At 50.9% G+C, this 20,998-nt stretch overlaps 1 protein-coding gene across 1 annotated transcript in view; it reads right to left on the reverse strand.

The window, feature by feature from the left end:
• Window positions 1-20,887, reverse strand: part of ITPKC (inositol-trisphosphate 3-kinase C) — a 27,634-nt gene extending 6,747 nt beyond the window's left edge. The window contains exons 1-4 of the mRNA XM_003915559.4: window positions 19,760-20,887; window positions 11,634-11,733; window positions 6,984-7,197; window positions 2,798-3,002 (exon numbers count right to left, since the gene is read on the reverse strand). Of these exons, the coding sequence (XP_003915608.2) occupies window positions 2,798-3,002; window positions 6,984-7,197; window positions 11,634-11,733; window positions 19,760-20,887 (1,647 nt within the window). The remainder of the gene's footprint in view (window positions 1-2,797; window positions 3,003-6,983; window positions 7,198-11,633; window positions 11,734-19,759) is intronic.
• Between the last annotated feature and the right edge of the window lie 111 nt (window positions 20,888-20,998).

Consider the following 20,998-nt stretch of genomic DNA (forward strand, 5'->3'; position numbering starts at 1 on the left):
TGAGGTGGGGGGATTGCTTGAGTTTAGGAGATTGAGGCTGCAGTGAGCTGTGATCACGCCAGTGTACTCCAGCCTGGGTGACAACAGAGTGAGACCCTGTCTCAAAAATAAAATAAGGCCGGGCGCGGTGGCTCAAGCCTGTAATCCCAGCACTTTGGGAGGCCGAGGCGGGTGGATCACGAGGTCAGGAGATCGAGACCATCCTGGCTAACATGGTGAAACCCCGTCTCTACTAAAAATACAAAAAAAAAAAACTAGCCAGGCGTGGTGGCGGGCGCCTGTAGTCCCAGCTACTCGGAGGCTGAGGCAGGAGAATGGCGTGAACCTGGGAGGCGGAGCTTGCAGTGAGCCGAGATCACGCCACTGCACTCCAGCCTGGGTGACACAGCGCGAGACTCCGTCTCAAAAAAAAATAAATAAATAAAAAAAATAAAATAAAATAAAATAAAATAAAATATAAAATAAAATAAAATAAAATAATAAAATAAAATAAAATAAAATAAAATAAAATAAAATAGGGAAGAGCATTCCTGGCAAAGGGGTGCAGAGGTCTTGTGGCAGGAAAAAGCAAGCCTATTTCAAGTAAATGAAAGTGCTTCACTGTGCCTGAAGGTACATGAAAAGAGAGGAATGAGAGGCTGGGTGTGGTGGCTCACGCCTATAATCCCGGCACTTTGGGAGGCTAAGGCAGGCCGATCACTTGAGGCCAGGAGTTCAAGATCAGCCTGGTCAACATAGTGAAACCCCGTCTCTCTTACAAATACAAACAATAGGCTGGGTGCAGTGGTTCACGCCTGTAATCTCAGCCCTTTGGGAGGCCGAGGTGGGCGGATCACAAGGTTAGGAGTTCAAGACCAGCCTGGCCAATATGGTCAAACCCTGCCTCTACTAAAAATACAAAAATTAGCCAGGAGCAGTGGCGCACACCTGTAATCCCAGCTACTTGGGAGGCTGAGGCAGAAGAATCACTTGAACCCGGGAGGTGGAGGTTTGCAGTGAGCTAAGACCATACCACTGCACTCTAGCCTGGGTGACAGAGCGAGACTCTGTCCCAAAAAACAAAAACAAAAACAAAAACAAAATTAGCCAGGCATGGTAGTGCATGCCAGTAATCACACTGAGTCAGGAAGCTGAGGTGGGAAGAATCGCTTGAACCCAAGAGGTGGAGGTGAGTTGAGATTGTGCCATGGCACTCTAGCCTGGGTGACAGAGTGAGACTCTTTCTCAAAAAAAAAAAAAAATTAAAAAATTAAAAAAAGAAGAATGAGAGAAAGAGACGAGGCTAGATCCTAGAGGGCCCTACAGGCTATGGAACTTTGCTTGAAGGTGCTAGGGAGCCACAGAAGGGTTCTGAACAGGAGACTGGCATGGTCGGATCTGCAACAGGCATTCTCATACACTGCTGGTGGGATGTGCGGTGGCATAACACCAACAGCGGAAGTTTGGTCATCTCTAGCAAATTACCCATGCCTATAATCTTTGACCCAGGAGTCCAGCTTCTGGAAATCTACAGCTCAATCTGCATACTTGCAAAATGTCTTATGTACAAAGTGATTCTTTGAGGCCTGCTAATGGCAAAAAATGGAAACAACCCAGGTGTCTGTCTATAGGGGACCAGGCACAGTCACAAAAACAGTACAGGCCAGGCGCGGTGGCTCACGCCTGTAATCCCAGCACTTTGGGAGGCCGACGCGGGTGGATCACGAGGTCAGGAGATAGATACCATCCTGGCTAACACGGTGAAACCCCGTCTCTACTAAAAATACAAAAAATTAGCTGGGCGTGGTGGTGAGCACCTGTAGTCCCAGCTACTTGGGAGGCTGAGGCAGGAGAATGGTGTGAACCTGGGAGGCAGAGCTTGCAGTGAGCTGAGATCGCACCACTGCACTCCGGCCTGGGCGACAGAGCGACACTCTGACTCAAAAAAAAAAAAAACAGTGTTACATAGCTGTGGGGGGAAGAAAAACCGTAAGAAAGAGGAGGCTTTCTATGGAATGATGTGGAAAACTCTCCAGGATGTTACTATTAAGTGAAAATAGCCAAGTACCAGTCAGTATGTGTACCGAGGAACATTTTGGATCTACAACTCTGTTTACTTGCACTAACAGGAAGAAATACAAGAAACTGATAAAGTGGTTCCCCACAAGCAGGTAGAGGGGTAGAGGGACAGAATGGGAAGGATGGCAGCAGAGTTGGGAGAGAAATTCCTCCACATTTACCTTTTTATAATATTATTTTGACTTTTGAACTGTGTGACTAGCTATTCAAACCATTTTTTTTTTCTTCTAGAAACAGAGGCTCCCTATGTTGGCCAGTTTAGTCTTGAACTACTCCCGGCCTCAAGCAATCCTCCTGCCTTGGTCTCCCAAAGTGCTGGGATTACAGGCATGAGCCACCATGCCTGGCCTATTCAAACAATTATATTTAATTTGCCAAAGAAAAAGGAATGCAAGAAAGAAAAAGAGAAACCTTCTCCATAACTGGGGGAAAGGGATGCCTCCAGCTCTTGTGCTGCAGGGAGACCAGGGCTGGGACGCCCAGGGAGATCGAGGCAGGAGAAGATGGGGCTGGACTAGGACATGACCATGGAGAAGGAGAGGAGGAAAAGATGGACTCAGGAGATGCTCAGGCAGATGGATAAACAGAACATGGGCTCTGATGCGTGTAGGGGTAAGAAAGAGGCTGCCTTTCATCCCCCACCATCTCCTGCACTCTCTTCCAGCTTTGCTGAAGAAGCTCTGCCTGGGATCTGGCTATAGGCCTTCCCAGGACAGGACAGGCGGTTCCTGGTCCTCACCTTGATGCCCTCGATCCGGAAGCCCAGGGTGGAGGTGGAGCTCATGGTTTCCCTCCACTGCATGTAGCGGGGCTTGGTGACCGCACCCTGGGCATGCTCCTCAGGGGTAGGGGCCCCAGGGTCCACAGCCACCATCTTCTCATACATGTCCTTCCGGGGACGGGGACGTTCCCGTGCCTTCACTAGCTCCTCTTCCAGGTAGGTCCTGAGCACACAGAGGATGTGACAAAGGAAATTACGTAGAACAAACTGGAGGGCTTACCCTTCCTGATAATAAGACATAAAGCCACAGTGAGACACAAGAATGGGCAAATCAACACACGGAATGCAACAGAGTCCACAGAGACATACACGTAGAGTTGTGCAGTTTATGACAAGGCACTGCAATTCAGTGGGGAAAGGGAAGTCTTTTCAATAAACAGTGCTGGGTCAACAGGATATCCATATGGAAAAAAGTGAACCTGATCCCTACCTCCCACACACACAAATATTAATTCTAGCTGGAACGTAGGTCTAAATGTGATAGCTAAAACAATAAAGCTTGTAGAAGAAAACATAATATTTGCATGATCTTGGAATAGGAAAAGATTTCTTAAACACAATGAAAAAAACCAACAAACTGGACTAAATTAAAGGTAGGGCCAGGTGCAGTGGTTCACACTTATAATCCCAACACTTTGGGAGGCCAAGGCAGGAGGTTCATTTGAGCCCAGAAAGTCAAGATCAGCCTGGGCAACACAGCTAGACCCTGTGTGGTGTTAGTTACAGTGTATATTGGTTTCCGTCCATGGTTCCTGGCTTGTAACTCCCATAGTTCTTGTTACAATCTTTTTTTTTTTTTTTGATGCCCAGCTACAGTGCAATGGCATGATCTCGGTTCACTGCAACCTCCGCCTCCCAGGTTCAAGTGATTCTCTTGCCTCAGCCTCCCGAGTAGCTTGGACTACAGGTGCCCGCCACCACACCCAGGTAATTTTATTTTTAGTAGAGATGGGATTTCACAATGTTGGCCAGGCTGGTCTCGAACTCCCGACCTTGTGATCCGCCTGCCTCAGTCTTTCATTTACAAGTGTGAGCCTCTGCGCCCAGGGTTTTTTTTTTTGAGACAGAGTCTTGCTCTGTCACCTAGGCTGGAGTACAGTGGCGTGAACTTGGCTCACCGCTACTTCCACCTCCTGGGTTCAAGTGATCCTCCCACCTCAGCCTCCCCAAGTAGCTGGGATTATAAGAGTGCACCACTACACCTGACAAATTTTTGTATTTTTTTAGTAGAGTCAGGGTTTCACCATGTTGTCCAGGCTTGTCTTTAATTCCTGGCCTCAAGTGATCTGTCTGCCTTGGCCTCCCAAGGTGCTGGGATTACAGGCATGAGCCACTGCGCCCCGCCACAGTCTTTTGTTATAATTTTGGGTGTGTTAGATCTCAGGAGCTGGCCTCAAGAAACCGGAATCTCTCTGCCCTATTCCTGCCCTCCTTTCACCTGCCCCAAGGCAGGACTCTAATCTTTCCCCATCTTCCTGACTGTGGGTCTTAGGACCCTCCCCAGAGAGGATCCCACCCTATACCCTGGGGGAAGGAATGCTGGTGTCAAAAAGCCTCCATAAAAACCCAAGGATTGGGCCAGGCATGGTGGCTCACAGTAATCCCGGCACTTTGGGAGGCCAAGGTGGGTGGATCACGAGGTCAGGAAGTCGATACTATCCTGGCTACAAGGTGAAACCCATCTCTACTAAAAACACAAAAAAATGGTGGCGGGCACCTGTAGTCCTAGCTACTCGGGAGGCTGAGGCAGGAGAATGGCGGGAACCCAGGAGGCGGAGCTTGCAGTGAGCGGAGCTTGCGCCACTGCACTGCAGCCTGGGCAATAGAGCGAGACTCCATCTCAAAAAAAAAAAAAAAAAAAACCTCCACACCCCTTTCCCCATACCTTGCTCTACACATCTCTTCATCTTTTGCAGTATCCTTTGTAGCAGCACCCAACCTTTTTGGCACCAGGGACTGGTTTTGTAGAAGACAATTTTTCCCATAGACTGAGAGGGGGATGGTTTCTGGATGAAACTGTTCTACCTGAGCTCATCGAGCATCAGTTAGATTCTCATAGGAGCATACAATCTAGATCCCTTGCAGGCACAGTTCACAACAGGGTTAGCCCTCCAGAGAATCTCCTGCCACAGCTGGTCTGACAGGAGGTGGAGTTCAGGCGGTAACGCTCACTGGCCTCCTACGGTGGGGCGGTAGGGCCCTGTTCCTAAGAGGTCATGCACAGGGACTGGGCCGCGGCCCAGGGGTTGGGGACCCCTGCATTATATTAAACCAGTAAAGGTAAGTAAGTGTTCCCCTGAGTTCTTTGAGCCACTCCAGCAAATTATTTGAACCCAAAGAGGAGGACATGGGAACTCCAACTTGGAGCCAATCAGTCAGAAGTTCCGAAGGCCTGGACTTATGACTGGTGTCTATAGCTGGGGGGCAGTCTTGGGGACTGAGTCCCCAACCTGTGGAATCTGACACTCTTTCCAGGTAGATGGTGTTGGAATTGAACTGGAGGACATCCAGCTGGTGTCTGTTGCTTGGTGAGTGGGGTTAAAAACCCGACACATTTGGTCACAGAAGTCTTCTGTGCTGTCATTGTTGTGGCAGTGGTGTGAGAACGGAAAAGCAGGGTTTCAGAGCTTTTCTAAACAGCCTGTCTCTACAAAAAGTTGAAAATTAGGCCGGGCGCGGTGGCTCACGCCTGTAATCCCAGCTCTCAGGGAGGCAGAGGCAGGAGGATAGCCTGAGCCCAGGAGTTCAAGACCTGCCTGGGTAATATAGCGAGACCCCGTTCTCCACAAAAAGGAAAAAAAAAAAAGACAAAAAAAAAAGTTGAAAATTAGCTAAGTGTGACAGTATGCACCTATAGTCCCAGCTACTCAGGGGGCAGAAGAAGGAGGATCACTTGAGTTCAGGAGTTCAAGACCGTCCTGGACAGTACCGGGAGACCATGTCTCTATAAAAAATAAAATATAGTCAAACCTGGTGGGACATACCTATAGTCCCAGCTACTCTGGAGGCTAAGGTGAGAGGACTGCCTGAGCCTAGGAGTTCAAGGCTACAGCGAGCTATGAGCATGCTACTGTACTCCAGCTGGGGCAACAGAGCGAGACTCTGTCTCAAAAAATAATAATAATACAAATACTATTTTGTTTATCAAAATATTTTTATCAAAAGACTACTAAAAGAGTGAAATGGGAGATTTGAAGACTGTGCGTGTATCTGTGCGTGTGTGTATCTGTGTGTGTGTGTATATATAGCCTCCAAGAGCGCTGGGATTATAGGTGAGAGCCACTGAGCCCAGCTTGAGAAAGCAATTAGAGTTCACTTCTTGCAGACCAGACTCAGTGGCTCATGCCTATAATCCCAGCACTCTGGGAGGCCGAGGTGGGTGGATCATCTGAAGTCAGGCACTCCAGACCAGCCTGGCCAACACGGTGAAACTCCATCTCTACTAATAATACAAAAATTAGCCAGGTGTGGTGGCGGGCGCCTGGAATCCCAGCTACTTGGGGGGTTTACACGGGTGAATCACTTGAACCTAGGAGGTGGAGATTGCAGTGACATCATGTCACTGCACTCTAGCCTGGGCGACAGAGTAAGACTCTGTCTCAAAGAGAAAAAAAAAAAAAAAAAGGGATCCTATTCCAAACCCATTGGAATGGTTTAAGTTAATAAAACAGAGAGTACCAAGCACCAGTGAGAATCTGGGATGGCTGTAACACTCACACATGGTGGTGGGAAGGTACACTGGTACAACCACTTTGAAAATGAACTTGGCACTGTTTTCTTTCTTTCTTTCTTTCGAGACAGGGTTTCACTCTTGTTGCCCAGGCTGGAGTGCAATGGCTCGATCTCAGCTCACTGCAACCTTCACCTCCCAGGTTCAAGCAATTCTCCTGCCTCAGCCTCCTGAGTAGCTGGCATTACAGGCATGCGCCACCACACTCGGCTAATTTTTTTATATTTTTAGTAGAGAGACAGGGTTTCACCATGTTGGCCAGGCTGGTTTGGAACTCCAGACCTCATGTGATCCAACTGCCTCAGCCTCCGAAAGTGCTGGGATTAAAGGTGTGAGCCACCACGCCTGGCCAATATTTTCAATAATGCCCACCCCCTGCCCTCCACCCCTGCGTCAGGGCTGCCCCAGCCCCACCTGCTGCCCATCTTGCAGTCCATAATGGAGGGGCCCTCGAAGTCAGCCAGGAGGTCTTCCATCTGGTTGAAGGTCTGGCCATCCTGCAGCACCATGCCATAGTAGGCAGGCACGAAAGGTCGCAGCGGGTCTTTCATCAGCTGCTCCAGGCTGCGCTGCTCACACTGACAGAAACGTTTCAGAATCCGACCATCCTCTCCTGCCTGGAAGTTCCCTAAAGATGGTAGAATAAATGAGAGGATCAGGAACTGGATCAGGAAGAGAACCTCCCCGCAGCTCCCTGTTCAGGTCAGATCCTGGCCACCATTATCTTGCCCTACCCTCCTGCAATGCTCTTTCTCCCTGCAACTTTTTTTTTTTTTAATGATTTTAAGATTTTATTTTATTTTTGAGATGGAGTCTTGCTCTGTTGCCCAGGCTGCAGTGCAGTGGTGTGATCTTGGCTCACTGCAAGCTCCGCCTCCCGGGTTTACTACATTCTCCTGCCTCAGCCTCCCAAGTAGCTGAGACTACAGGCGCCTGCCACCACACCTGGCTAATTTTTTTTGTATTTTTAGTAGAGACGGGGTTTCACCATGTTAGCCAGGATGGTCTCGATCTCCTGACCTCGTGATCAACCCGCCTCGGCCTCCCAAAGTGCTGGGATTACAGGCGGGGGCCACTGCACCTGGCCGATTTTATTCTATTTTATTGAAATGGAGTCCCACTCTGTTGCCCAGGCTGGAGTGCAGTGGTGCGATCTCAGCTCACTGCAACCTCCGTCTCCCGGGTTCAAGCAATTCTCTGGCCTCAGCCCCCCAAATAGCTGGGATTACAGGCGCACACCACCAAGCCCACCTAATTTTTGTATTTTTAATAGAGATGGGGTTTCACCTTGCTGGTCAGGCTGGTCTTGAACTCCTGACCTCAGGTGATCCACCCGCCTCGGCCTCCCAAAGTGCTGGGATTACAGGCATGAGCCACTGCGCCCGGCCTGCAACTCTTAAAAGTCTTGGCCAGGGGCCGGTAAGGAAAGGGTCAATTTTTGTTCTCTGTTGCTTAAACCAAGTCCTGTTCACAGCACAGGATGTCCTCATGTGTTTTGTAATTTTTGATTGTACACATGTGATCATCTGTGGGAATCCTGTGAGATCTAAGTCCAGAGCATCACTCTCCAGAGTGGATTTGCTTTTGCTACTGCCTGGAGTACCATGGTGCTAACAACCAGGGCCTATTTAAGTTAATTTATAGATCAAGCATTTCCTGGACAATTCAGAGAGTATAGATTATAATAATTCTAACTTCTTCTTGTGGCAAGCTGTATTTTCAGATTATATTTTCTTTTTCTTTTTTTATTTGAGAGGATCTTACTCTGTCACCCAGGCTGAAATGCAGTGGTGCAATCATAGCTCACTGAAGCCTCAAGCTCCTAGACTCAGGTGATCCTCCCACCTCCACCTCCAGAGTAGCTGGGAGTACAGATGTGCACCCCCAGCACATCCAGCTAATTTTTTTTTTTTTTTTAATTGTAATGTTGGGTGAGGGGAGTGTTGCTATGTTGCCCAGGCTGGTCTCAAATTCCTGGCCTCAAATGATCCTCCCATCTCAGCCTCCCAAAATGCTGTGATTATGTCCAGCCTGGATTACATTTTCCAAAGTTGGCTGTAACAGTATCTCCTGATCTCAGTGGGTCTCAGACCCACTCCTGATCCTGCTCTTCTAGGATTTTCCCATCAAGGAGTATACTCTTTTTTTTTTTTTTTTTTTTGAGACAGAGTCTCGCTCTGTCGCCCAGGCTAGAGTGCAGTGGCCGGATCTCAGCTCACTGCAAGCTCTGCCTCCCGGGTTCACGCCATTCTCCTGCCTCAGCCTCCTGAGTAGCTGGGACTACAGGCGCTTGCCACCTCGCCCGGCTAGTTTTTTTTTTGTATTTTTTAGTAGAGACGGGGTTTCACCGTGTTCGCCAGGATGGTCTCGATCTCCTGACCTCGTGATCCGCCCGTCTCGGCCTCCCAAAGTGCTGGGATTACAGGCTTGAGCCACTGCGCCCGGCCAAGGAGTATACTCTTAATTGCTCTCCCAAACTGGGTGCAGTGGCTCATGCCTATAATCCCAACACTCTGGGAGGCTGAAGTGGGAGGATCCTCTGAGGCCAGGAGTTCAAATCTACAATGAGCTATGATTGCACCACTGCACCCCAGCCTGGGCAACAGTGAGATCCTATCTCAAAATTAAATGAATAAATAAAAAATATATTGCTCTCCCATTAAATATGGGAGGGTTTATGGCAGAAGTGCTACTGTATGACTTTTGCTGGCAGAGACACTTACCTTCAAGGCAGTCCTGAGCTGTCTTGTTAGAAATCTGAGTACTCTGAGGCCACCATACTGTGAGGAAGCTCAAGTAGCTACATGGCGAAGCCACGTATAGGCTTCCCAGGTGGCAGCTTCATCTGAGACCCCAGCCAATAGCCAGCATCAATCGCCAGGCATGTAAGTGAATGAACCTCTCAAAAGTTTTCAGCTTGTAGCCTCCAGGTGTCTGTAGCAGAGCTCCCAGATATTGTGGAGCATTGAAAAGCCATCCCTGGCCGGGCGCGGTGGCTCAAGCCTGTAATCCCAGCACTTTGGGAGGCCGAGGCAGAGAGGCGGATCATGAGATCAGAGATCCCGAGACCATCCTGGCTATCACAGTGAAACCCGTCTCTACTAAAAATACAAAAAACTAGCCGAGGCGAAGTGGTGCCTGTAGTCCCAGCTACTCGGGAGGCTGAGGCAGGAGAATGGCGTGAACCGAGGAGGAGGAGCTTGCAGTGAGCTGAGATCCGGCCACTGCACTCAGCCTGGGTGACAGAGCAAGACTCCGTCTCAAAAAAAAAAAAAAAAAAAAAAAAAAAAAAAAGAAAAAGCCATCCCTGCATCCTGTACAGATTGCTGACCCAAAACTTGTGAGTTAATAAAATGGATTGTTTTGATTCTGCTAAGTATTTTTTTTGAGAGCGGAGTCTCGCTCTGCCGTAGGCACAGGTCGTGACGGTCAGCTCACTACGCTCCGCCTCAGTTCCGCGTAATGCCCTGCCTCAACCTCCCGGTGGCACTGGGACTTCTGGCGCCCGCGCGCCAGCTGAATTTTGTATTTTGGTAGGGGTTTTCCCCACTGCGTCGCTTTCGGATGTCTCGACCAATGATCATAGATCTCTGGATTCTGAGCTTGAGCTACCATATCAATATTTTTTTAACCATCACTTTAAAGTTTTGGGGTTTTGGGTTTTGTTTTTGTTTATTTTATTTTATTTGTTTTTTGTTTTTGAGGACAGGCAGCAGCAATGTCACTTGGCTGGATGACCAGTGGCTATCTCCACTCACTGCAAGCTCCAGCCTCCTGGGTTCATGCCATTCCTCCTGCCTCAGCCTCGAGTAGCTGGGACACAGGCACCACCACCACACACCTGGCTAATTTTTGTATTTTTAGTAGAGATGGGGTTTCACTGTGTTAGCCAAGATGGTCTCAATCTCCTGACCTCGTGATCCGCCGCCTCGGCCTCCCAAAGTGCTGGGATTACAGGCATGAGCCACCGTTACCCGCTCCAGTCTTTTTGGGGGCAGGAGTCTCTGTCGCCCAGGCTGGAGTGCAGTGGCCGGATCTCAGCTCACTGCAAGCTCCGCCTCGGGTTCCATGTTCTCCTGCCTCAGCCTCCCGAGTAGCTGGGACTACAGGCAGCCCACAACCAGCGCCCAGCTAATTTTTTTTTGGGGCAGAGTCTGCGCTTGAGTAAGCCCAGGCTGGAGTGCAGTGGCGATCTCGGCTTCACTGCAAGCTCCGCCTCCCGGGTTCACGCCATTCTCCTGCCTCAGCCTCGAGTAGCTGGGACTACAGGCCCTTCTGCGCCGGCTAATTTTTGCATTTTTTAGTAGAGGCGGGGTTTCGTGTTAGCCAGGATGGTCTCGATCTCCTGACCTGCGTGATCCAGCCGCCTCGGCCTCCCAAAGTGCTGGGATTACAGGCGTGAGCCACAGCCCGGCTGGCTGGTATATTTTAGTATTAGAGGCGAGGTTTCACCCGTGGTCGATCTCTGACCTTGTGATCCCGCCGCCTGACCTCCCAAAGTGCTGGGATTACAGGCATGAGCCACCGTGCCCAGCCAGTCTTTTTTTTTTAATTGAAACGGGGTCTCACTATATTGCCCAGGTTGGTCTTGAACTCCTGGGCTCAAGCGATCCTCCTGTCTTGGCCTGCCAAAGTGCTGGGATTACAGACGTAAGCCACCATGCCTGGCCTCAATCTTTATAAACATTTTGATTTTAACTCTTCAGTTAACCCTGCAAGGGACGTAACATTATCTCCACATTAACAGATGGGGCAGCTGAGGCCCAGTAAAGCAAAGTAACTTGCCCAAAGTCACCCATGCATACAGAGCAGAACTAGGGTTTGAGCCCAGGCCCATCTGTCTCCACAGTTGAAGCTCCCTCTCTCCACCAGAATAACAGGGAATAACCCTCTGCCCTGACATACAAAGGGCCAGGCCCAGGCCTAAGCACTGCCCATAACAGTCCCATAAGGCAGGGACTGTCACCAAGCCCATCCCTAGGTGGGGGAACTAAACTACAGAGAACATCCCGTTCCCTGGCCCAGGAGACTCTGCCCAGCCCCGTCCACCACCGCCCCACTCACCAGCATGTCCGGAAAGCTGGACCCAAGGGTAGTGTTTTCGGAAGGAGACCACGAAGGGCGAATACTTCAGAACTGTCTTCAGCTTATTCCAGGGTTTGCTCTGTAGGGGGCAGAGCAGGGCGGGGTCAGGGCCAAGGCCAGGGAAGGCAGGGGCTAGGGGTGCTGCCATGAGCAGGAACGAAGGGGGACCCGCAGTCTTTCCAGGGCTGGAGGCTTCCTGGGATCACTGTTCCCAGGCTTGTTGGGGTAAGTGAGCCCCACTTAGTTCATCTATCACAAGATCGCCCAAAGTCCTAAGCAAAATACGGGAAATTCTTTGTCCATTTCTCCCTCTCTGTCATCACTTTTTTTGTCACTATGTCTCTCTGTCTTTCTCTTATGAGTAAGAATAGACTAGGTTTTGTTGTGATAACAACCAACCCCTATATCTTCCACTGCACATACACAGTCCCAAATCTTTTTTTTTTTTTGAGATAGGGTCTCGCTCTGTCACCTAGTCTGGAGTATAGTGATGCGATCTTGGCTAACGGCAACCTCTGCCTCCCAGGCTCAAGTGATCCTCCTGCCTCACCCTCCCGGGTAGCTGGGACTACAGGTGCATGCCACCACACCTGGCTAATTTTTGTACTTTTAGTATTCACCATGTTGCCCAAGCTACTCTCAAACTCCTGACCTCAAGCAATCTGCCTGCCTCAGTCTCCCAAAGCGTTGGGGTTACAGGTGTGAGCCATTATGTCGGGCCCAGTCCCAAATCTTGAAAGCCCCATCTCTCTCCCTAAACCAGGTCAGATCTTCTGGGGAAAACGATAGACGCAGGAGTTGATGGATGGAGATGGACCACAGAGAGAGACAGAAACAGAGACAAATGACACAGTGATGACAGACAGAGAGACATGGACAGCGACAGAGCCTGTGGCAGTCGTGGGAGACGTTTACCACACAGCTCCAGCTACTAGTCCAGGGACTCCCCTGCCCTCCTGAACTGGGGATTGTTGTGTTTTTTTGTTTTATTTTGTTTTCATTTTTAGAGACTGGGTGTCACTCTGTCACCCAGACTGCAGTATAATGGCGCCATCACAGCTCACTGTAATCCTCCCATCCCAGCCTCCTGAGTAGCCAGGACTACAGGCATGTACCACCAGGCCCGTCTATTTTACGACATCTTGCTATGTTGCCCAGGCTGGTCTTGATCTCCTGGCCTTATGCAATCCTCCTATCTTGGTCTCCAAAGTGCAGGGATCATAGGTGTGAGCCACCACACCTGGCCTTGCTTTGGCCAATAAACTGTGAGCAGAAGTGTCACTTTTGGGTAGGAGCCTTAAGAACCAGTTTATGACTCTCCATGTTTGTTCCCCTGTGGGCGAGGGAGTAAGAAGAGAAATGGAAGCTCCCTCAGCCTGGGCCCCTGAGTGAAGACAGCATGAAGCAGAGCCCCTGACCCACCACTGACCTGTGACCAATGTGTAATATAAACCAAAATAATCCTTTGCTGTTCTAAGTCACTAACAAACACTGTTACTACAGAAAATCCTGACCTACCCTGACTAATGCAGAAACAGGTATAGAATTGCTAAAAGAGAAGGAAATAGGCCTGGTGTGGTGGCTCATGCCTGTAATCCCAGCACTTTGGGAGGCTGAGGCAGGCAGATCACCGGAGGTCAGGAGTTTGAGACCTGCCTGGCCAACATGGTGAAACCCCATCTCTACTAAAAACACAAAAATTAGCCGGGTGTGGTGGTGCACACCTGTAGTCCCAGCTACTCGGGAGGCTGAGGCACCAGAGTTGTTTGAACCCGGGAGGCGGAGGTTGCGGTGAGCCAAGAACACACCACTGCACTCCAGCCTGGGCAACAGAGCAAGACTGTCTCAAAAACAAAGAAACAAACAAACAAAGAAAAACAAATATAGGAAGACTAAAAGAGAAAGATACAAAGTAATGATAAAAAGAAAAAGATGAATAGAAGTAGAGAAAGAAAGAGACAGAGAACAAAGGAAACCACAGAAGCAGTGGGTACGGTGACTTACGCCTGTAAATCTCAACACTGGGAAACCAAGGTGTGAGGATCACTGAGCCCAGGAGATTGAGGCCAGCCTGGGCAACATAGTAAGATCCCGTCTCTGCAAAATATTTAAAAATTAGCCAGGGCCGGGCGCGGTGGCTCAAGCCTGTAATCCCAGCACTTTGGGAGGCCGAGGCAGGTGGATCCGCGAGGTCAGGAGATGAGACCATCCTGGCTAACATGGTGAAACCCGTCTCTACTAAAAATACAAAAACTAGCCGGGCGTGGTGGCGCCTGTAGTCCCAGCTACCGGAGGCTGAGAAGCGGGGAGAAGTGGCGTGAACCGGGGAGGTGGAGCTTGCAGTGAGCCGAGATCAGCGCCACCCTACACTCCAACCTGGAGCGACAAATGAGACTCGATCTCAAAAAAATAAAAATAAAATAAATAAATAAATAAATAAATAAATAAATAAAAAATAAAAATTAGCCAGGCGTGGTGGCGTGCACCTGTAGTCCCAACTACTTGGGAGGCTGAGGCGGGGAGGAGATCATGAGCCCAGGAGGGGCAAGGCTGCAGTGAGCAGTGATTGTGCCTGCAGCTCCAGCCTGGGTGACAGGCAAGACCCTGACTCAAAAATACGAGAAAGAAACTAGAAGCAAACAGAAACAGGGATTTTTGTTGTATCATGCTGACTAAATTATGAGCTTTTTTTTTTTTTTTGAGGCAGTCTCGCTCTGCCCTTAGGCTGGAGTGCAGTGGCTTGGATCTCAGCTCACTGCAAAATCCTCAGGTTCCGCATGTTCTCCTGTCTCAGCCTCCCAGCTTCTGGCGCTCCCTCCTCGCCAGCTAGTTTGTATTTTAGTAGAGCAAGGGGTTTCACGTGTTAGCCAGGAGTGGTCTCGATCTCTGACCTCGTGATCCACCGTCTCGGCCTCCCAAAGTGCTGGGATTACAGGCTTGAGCCACACCTTTTTTTTTATTTTTTGAGATGGAGTTTGGCTCTGTAAGCCCGGGTTGGAGTGCAGTGGCTGATCTCTGCTCACTGCAAGCTCTGCTTCACCTCCTGGGTTCATGCCATTCTCTGCCTCCAGCTTCCCAGAAGCTGGAGGACTACAGAGCATGCCCACCACACCCGGCTAATTTTTTTTTGTATTTTTAATATAGACGGGGTTTCACCATGTTTGCCAGGATGGTCTCAATCTCCTGACCTTGTGATCCGCCCGCCTCAGCCTCCCAAAGTGCTGGGATTACAGGCGTGTTTCCAGCCGGCCACTGAAATTTGAGACAGGGTAGTGTCTGATTCATGAACATATATACACACACAGGAATACCTTCTGTGCTCTACAAGCACGTCAAGTCCCTTAGCAAGTACTGGGAGAGTAGGTCACCTCCAGAGAAGGAAGTTGCATGGCTCATCCCCCTCCTACCCCAGGATCAGGGGCGTGTTCATCTCTCCAGCCCCCTCAGAGCCCAGCCACCTCACAGACATCTCTGGGACAGTGGGAAGCTTAAGAGGGAGTCAGGGTGTTGGACTTCAGGGTTCAGGAAGGGCTAGTCCCTCCCCAATCCAGCTGCCAGCCCTGGGGAAAAGATGATTAATAAAGGTTCCTGTTTACTAAGTACCTGGAACATTCCAGGCACAATGACAAAGACTTAGTGTGCCACAACCTACTTAATTTCTAAAAACACAACCCCAGGGAGATTATGGTCTCAGTGTTACAGAGGAGGAAACAGAGGGTCTGAGAGGTGAAGCCACTTACCTAGCATCACCCCACACAGCACTGGGGTGCTAGCTCTGGTTGGATCCCAGTGCCTTGGAGCTTATCCCCTATACTCTTGCTGCACTACAAGCTCATGAGGGCAGAGACTGGGGTTGTCATGGTTATGATGATGTCCCCAGCACATGGCCTGGCACACAAAAGATGCCCCAGAAACATTCTTCGATGCTTGGACTGAAGGATGTTAGTCGAGACTTTTTTAATCGTAATTTTTTTTTTTTTTTTTTTGGAGACAGGATCTCACTCTGTTGCCCAGGCTGGAGTGCAGAGGTGTGATCGTGGCTCACTGCAACCTCTGCCTCCCAGGCTCAAGTGATCCTCCTGCTTTAGCCTCCCGACTAGCTGGAAAACAGGCATATACCACCACACCTGGTTAATTCTTTTTTCCTTTTAGTAGAGATGAGGTCTCACTATGTTGCCCAGGGTGGTCTCAAATTTCTGGGCTCAAGCAATCTTCCCGCCTCAGCCTCCCCAAGTGCTGGGATTATAGGCATGAGCCTATAATCTACTCAAAATACAGAAATGAGCCAGGCGTGGTGGCGGGCGCCTGGTGTCTCAGCTACTCAGGAGGCTGAGGCAGGAGAATCACTTGAACCCAGGAAGCAAAGGCTGCAGTGAACCTGGCCCCTTAGTCATAAATTTAATATCTTCTCTCTCTGTTTTATGCTAGCTCTGGGCCAGGCACAGTGGCTCATGCTTGTAATCCCAGCACTTTGGGAGGCTGAAGTGAGCGGATCACCTCAGGTCAGGAGCTCAGAACCAGCCTGGCCAACATAGTGAAAACCTGTCTCTACTAAAAATACAAAAATTAGCCAGGTGTGGTGGCGTGCGCTTGTAGTCCCAGCTACTTGGGAAGCCGAGGCAGGAGAATCACTTGAATCTGGGAGGCCGAGGCTGCAGTGAGCCAAGATCTCGCCATTGCACTCCAGCCTGGGAAACAGAGTGAAACTCCGGTCCCTCATCACCACCCCCACAAAAAAAAGTTAGATCTGATGGCTTATCTGGGCTTTCTCAGACTTTTTTCACGATGGCCTCAGCTTATATGCCCTGTCCTCCAGGAAGCCCTCTCTGATACCCTATGTCTGGCCAGTGACCTCCTCTGGGCTCACACATCCTCCTGACCACTCTGAACTGTGACTGTCTGCTGATAGGTCTGTCTCTCATGGGCCTGGGAGCTCCATGAGTGTCTTGGTCACTGCTGTTTCCCCAGCAAAGTTAACATAGGACAAAACACATAGTAGGGGCTTAGGGAGTGATTTTTGTCTGAGTAGAAGAACAGGATAGCACACCTGTAATTCGAGCACTTTGGGAGGCCGAGGCAGGAGGATCGCTGGAGCCCAGGAGTTCAAGGCCAGCCTGGGCAAGAGAGCGAGACCCCGTCCCTAGCAAAAAAAAGAAAAAGAAAAGGAACACAATTTAAAAAAAAGAAGGACAGCATGGTGAGAAGGAAGGAAGGAGGAAAGAGAGAAAGGAAGCTGAGCCTTTACGGTCAGATGGGATTTCAAAATTAAGGGAGAAGGAAGCAAAAGTATGCTGGGCAGTGGGAATGGCTTGAGCAATGCATGGAGGCAGGATGACAGCAGGGTGTTCAAGGAACAACGTGTACTCAGGCCTAGTTACAGCAGAGGGGGTCAGGAGGAGGGAAGGAAGCCGATTCTGGGAAGGCGCCTGGAGACCAGAGGTTCTGAATGCAGCACTGAGCCCCTGACTGCTCTCAGAGAGGGCACCTGAGCAGACAGAGCTGGGCCATAGAGGCAGATTCTGGCAGGATGAGAAAAAAACTGAAGATAGGGAGCCCTGGGAGGGAGACAAGTTAGGAACAGATCCACACACTGCAGAGTTTAAATGCCGGGTTTGAAACTCAGTCAGAACTGAGTTAGAATCCTGGCTCTGACTTGATGTGGCCAACCCTAAGCAAAAAGAATCTCACCTCTCTATGCCTCAGCTTCCCCATCCGTTTTTTCTGAGACCGAGTCTTGCTCTGTCACCTACCACCCTGTTGGAGGGCAGTGGTGCAATCTCGGCTACTGCAACCTCCGCCTCCCACATTCAAGCGATTCTCCTGCCTCAGCCTCTGAGTAGCTGGGATTACAAGTGCCCACCATCACATACCTGGCTAATTTTTGTATTTTAGTAGAGACAGGGTTTACCATGTTGGCCAGGCTGGTCTTGAACTCCTGACCTTAGATGATCCCCCTGCCTCGGCCTCCCAAAGTGCTGGGATTACAGGTTTGGGCCACTGAGCCTGGCCCCCATCTGTTGAATGGAGACAATCTCATTGCTATCGTAAGGATTCAAAGTTAACACATATAAAGCCCTTAATTAAGACAGATGCTAGGCCGGGCGCGGTGGCTCAAGCCTGTAATCCCAGCACTTTGGGAGGCCGAGATGGGCGGATCACGAGGTCAGGAGATCGAGACCATCCTGGCGAACACCGTGAAACCCCATCTCTACTAAAAAATACAAAAAACTAGCCGGGCGAGGTGGCGGGCGCCTGTAGTCCCAGCTACTCGGGAGGCTGAGGCAGGAGAATGGCGTGAACCCGGGAGGCGGAGCTTGCAGTGAGCTGAGATCCGGCCACTGCACTCCAGCCCGGGCGACAGAGCGAGACTCCGTCTCAAAAAAAAAAAAAAAGACAGATGCTATTTTGAGATAAAAAATCACAGGAAAAAAGTTTAACAACAAAAAAGACCAAAAAAAAAAAAAAAAGGAAGAAGAAGAAAAAACTTAAAACAGTGCCTGGTGTACAGTAAGGATTAGAATCCAATCTGCATTTCCCAAGGTGCATATCCTTGGACAAGTGACTTGACCTCTCTGTGCCTCAGTTTCCTCATCCGTAAAATGGGATAATAATAGTATCTACCTCAGCCAGGCGCAGCGGCTCATGCCGGTAATTCCAGCACTTCGGGAGGCCAGGGCAGGTGGATAACCTGAGGTGAGGAGTTTTGAGGCCAGCCTGGCCAACATGATGAAATCCCGTCTCTACTCAAAATACAGAAATGAGCCAGGAGTGATGGCGGGTGCCTGGTGTCTCAGCTACTCAGGAGGCTGAGGCAGGAGAATCACTTGAACCTGGGAAGCAAAGGCTGCAGTGAGCCGGGATCGCACCACTGCACTCCAGCCTGGGCAACAGAGGGAGACTGTCTCAGATTAAAAAAAAAAAAGAAAGCATCTACCTCATTAGCACTGCTGTGAGGAGTGAGTTAATAAAAGCACAACACTTAGCACAGGGCTAAACATGAGTGAGTGCTAGTTGTTGTTGTTATTATTATTATTATTATTATTCACCCACTTCCAGCCCAGCTGTTCTGAGATGCCAAGGAAGTGAGAGGGCAGGCAGAGAGAAAAAAGCAATGGGGCCCAGGAGTGTCAGCCTCTGCGCACGGGCACAGGCAGGTTAAGGCAGGTCTGTCTCTCACAGCTAGGGCCACATGTGTGAACACGTCCCCAAGGAAGGCATGTGGGGTGAGGGGGGCTCAGAGCAGACTCCAGCCAGGGGCCCCAGAGCAATGAGAGGCCTCAGCAGACAAGCTGGCAAGCTGATGGACTCCCGACTCCGCTCCCAGCCCCACGTGAGGCTCTCCAGTTTTACGCCGGCCTCTGCTCTGTCCCGCCCTCCCTCAACCTGCCCGGCCAGCCCTCCTGATTCACCAGGGGAGAGCCACACCCAAGCTGGGGGTGAGGGTGGACGAAGTAAACAAGAGTGTGCAGGGGGCTCCTTGCGGACCTAGGGTCACAGGGGACACCAGGTGAGCTCCCGGCTAGGCCAAGGATCGTTTGGCGTTTGGAGTTCACACAGCCCTTTTGCTATCTGATGAAAGCTGGGGGAATCGCTTTGCTCCCTAGAAAAATTTACATACAAATGGGCTAAGGGGTGGTGAAGGTCTGTGACCCTTTAAGGCAGCCACAGGCCCCAGATTAAGAAATGTGGGGTAGAAAGTGCACCCTGCCTGTCTCCCTATTCCAGTGTTCTTCAGATTCCAGAGGATGGAACAGATGTCAGACCCTCACTGCAACAATGTATGTGAACACGCACAGCAGTCTCCTTAGTCCTACAATTTCAGGGGCTCCTGGGCCCCATGAAGTCGGTCAGCGGCCCTCCATTGTAGACCCCCAGGAGTGGAGACAGTGCAGGCAGAGGAAAGGCGAGAATGAAAAGGGGGTGCCTGTAGTGAATTAGTAACCTGGCTGTCAGAGAGAGGAGGTCAGTGGATGGAAGAGGTTCCTGGAGATGAAATTGCTGGTGGGCAACTAAGAGTAAATGGGTAGAGAACTTCCTAAGCAAAGGCAGGGGAATAAGGAGTTTTGGGGGATGTGGCTCAAAAGGGCAGGATGGGTCCCACTCACCCCAGACCTGTCCTCAGGATCGCTGGCACCTCCGCCCCCGGCCACCACGTCATCCTCAGACTCGTCGAAAGAAGAGGCAGAGGAGAAGCCGCCACTGCCCCCCTCAACCCGGGAGGGGGGTCCCACTGATTGGGCCTCAGGCTCTGGGGTCTCAGGGGTGATGATGAGGCGGGGCACAGGGCACAGAGGGCTACACTTCAGGTCAGAGTACAGGTGAGTCACCAATTCCCCAGGTTCTGGTTCCTCTAATGGGCCATCCTCAGGCTCTCCCAAGAGGCAGTCTGTCCCAGGTGCTGTCTGGGAACCATCAGTGCTAGGTTGTGTCCAGGAGCCATCAGTATCCTGTTGTGTTTGGAAACCACCAGTGCCAGGCTGTTTCCTGGCTGTTTCAGTATCCTGTTTTTTCTGGGAGCCATCAGTGTACGGCTCTGTCCAGGGACCTTCAATATCCTGTTGTGTCCTGGAGCCATCAGTGTACAATTCTTTCCAGGAGCCATCAGCACTTGGCTCTTTTGAGGGACAGGCTCCTTCTGGGTGAGTCTGGAGGTTGGAACTGTTCTGGTGGGTCCAGAGGTTATCAGCCCAGGACTTGACCCTCTCTGGCTGAGTCTGTGACCCATGTGTTTCCAGCTCTGTCCAGGGGCTGGCCTCCCCGGGCTGAAACTGGAGGTCGGACCTGCGCGGATCAGTCCAAAGGCCATCTGTCCCGGCCTCCGTCCAAGGACAGGTCGTCTCCAGCTCTGACCAGCTCCTTTCTGGATGCGTCCGGAGGCTGGACCTGTCTGGCTCCGTCTTTTGCTTGGCCCTCTCGGTCTCTACTCCAAGGCCAGCTGCCGAGGGCTCAGTCTGTCCGTCTGTCCAGAATTCTGTCTGCGAACTCTCTGTCCCGGGCGCAGGCCCGAGGCCGGCCCTCTCAGGCTCGCTGTGGAGGCTGGACCCCTCAGTCCGGGCCCAGGGCCCGCCCCCCTCCGGCCGCCCCGCCGGGGCCCCTGCGCCGGGCCCAGGTCGCTGCTGTCCCGGCTGCCGCCGCCGCCCTCCTCGCGGCGCCTCTAGTCCCAAGCGGGCCGCCACGGGCAGCGCCCCAGCCTCCGCCTCGCTCAGGCTCCCACGGCACGGGCAGCGCCTCATGCCCGCTCCTTCGGTTCGGGCTTCGGCCGACCCGGCCACTCCTATCCCTTTAAATCCCGCGAGGGGTGTGGCTGGGGAGCCCCGACTCTCGGGTTCCGGCCCGCGTAGCTC

The sequence above is a fragment of the Papio anubis genome, chromosome 20 (assembly GCF_008728515.1).
Source record: "Papio anubis isolate 15944 chromosome 20, Panubis1.0, whole genome shotgun sequence".
Taxonomy (NCBI): Eukaryota; Metazoa; Chordata; class Mammalia; order Primates; family Cercopithecidae; genus Papio; species Papio anubis.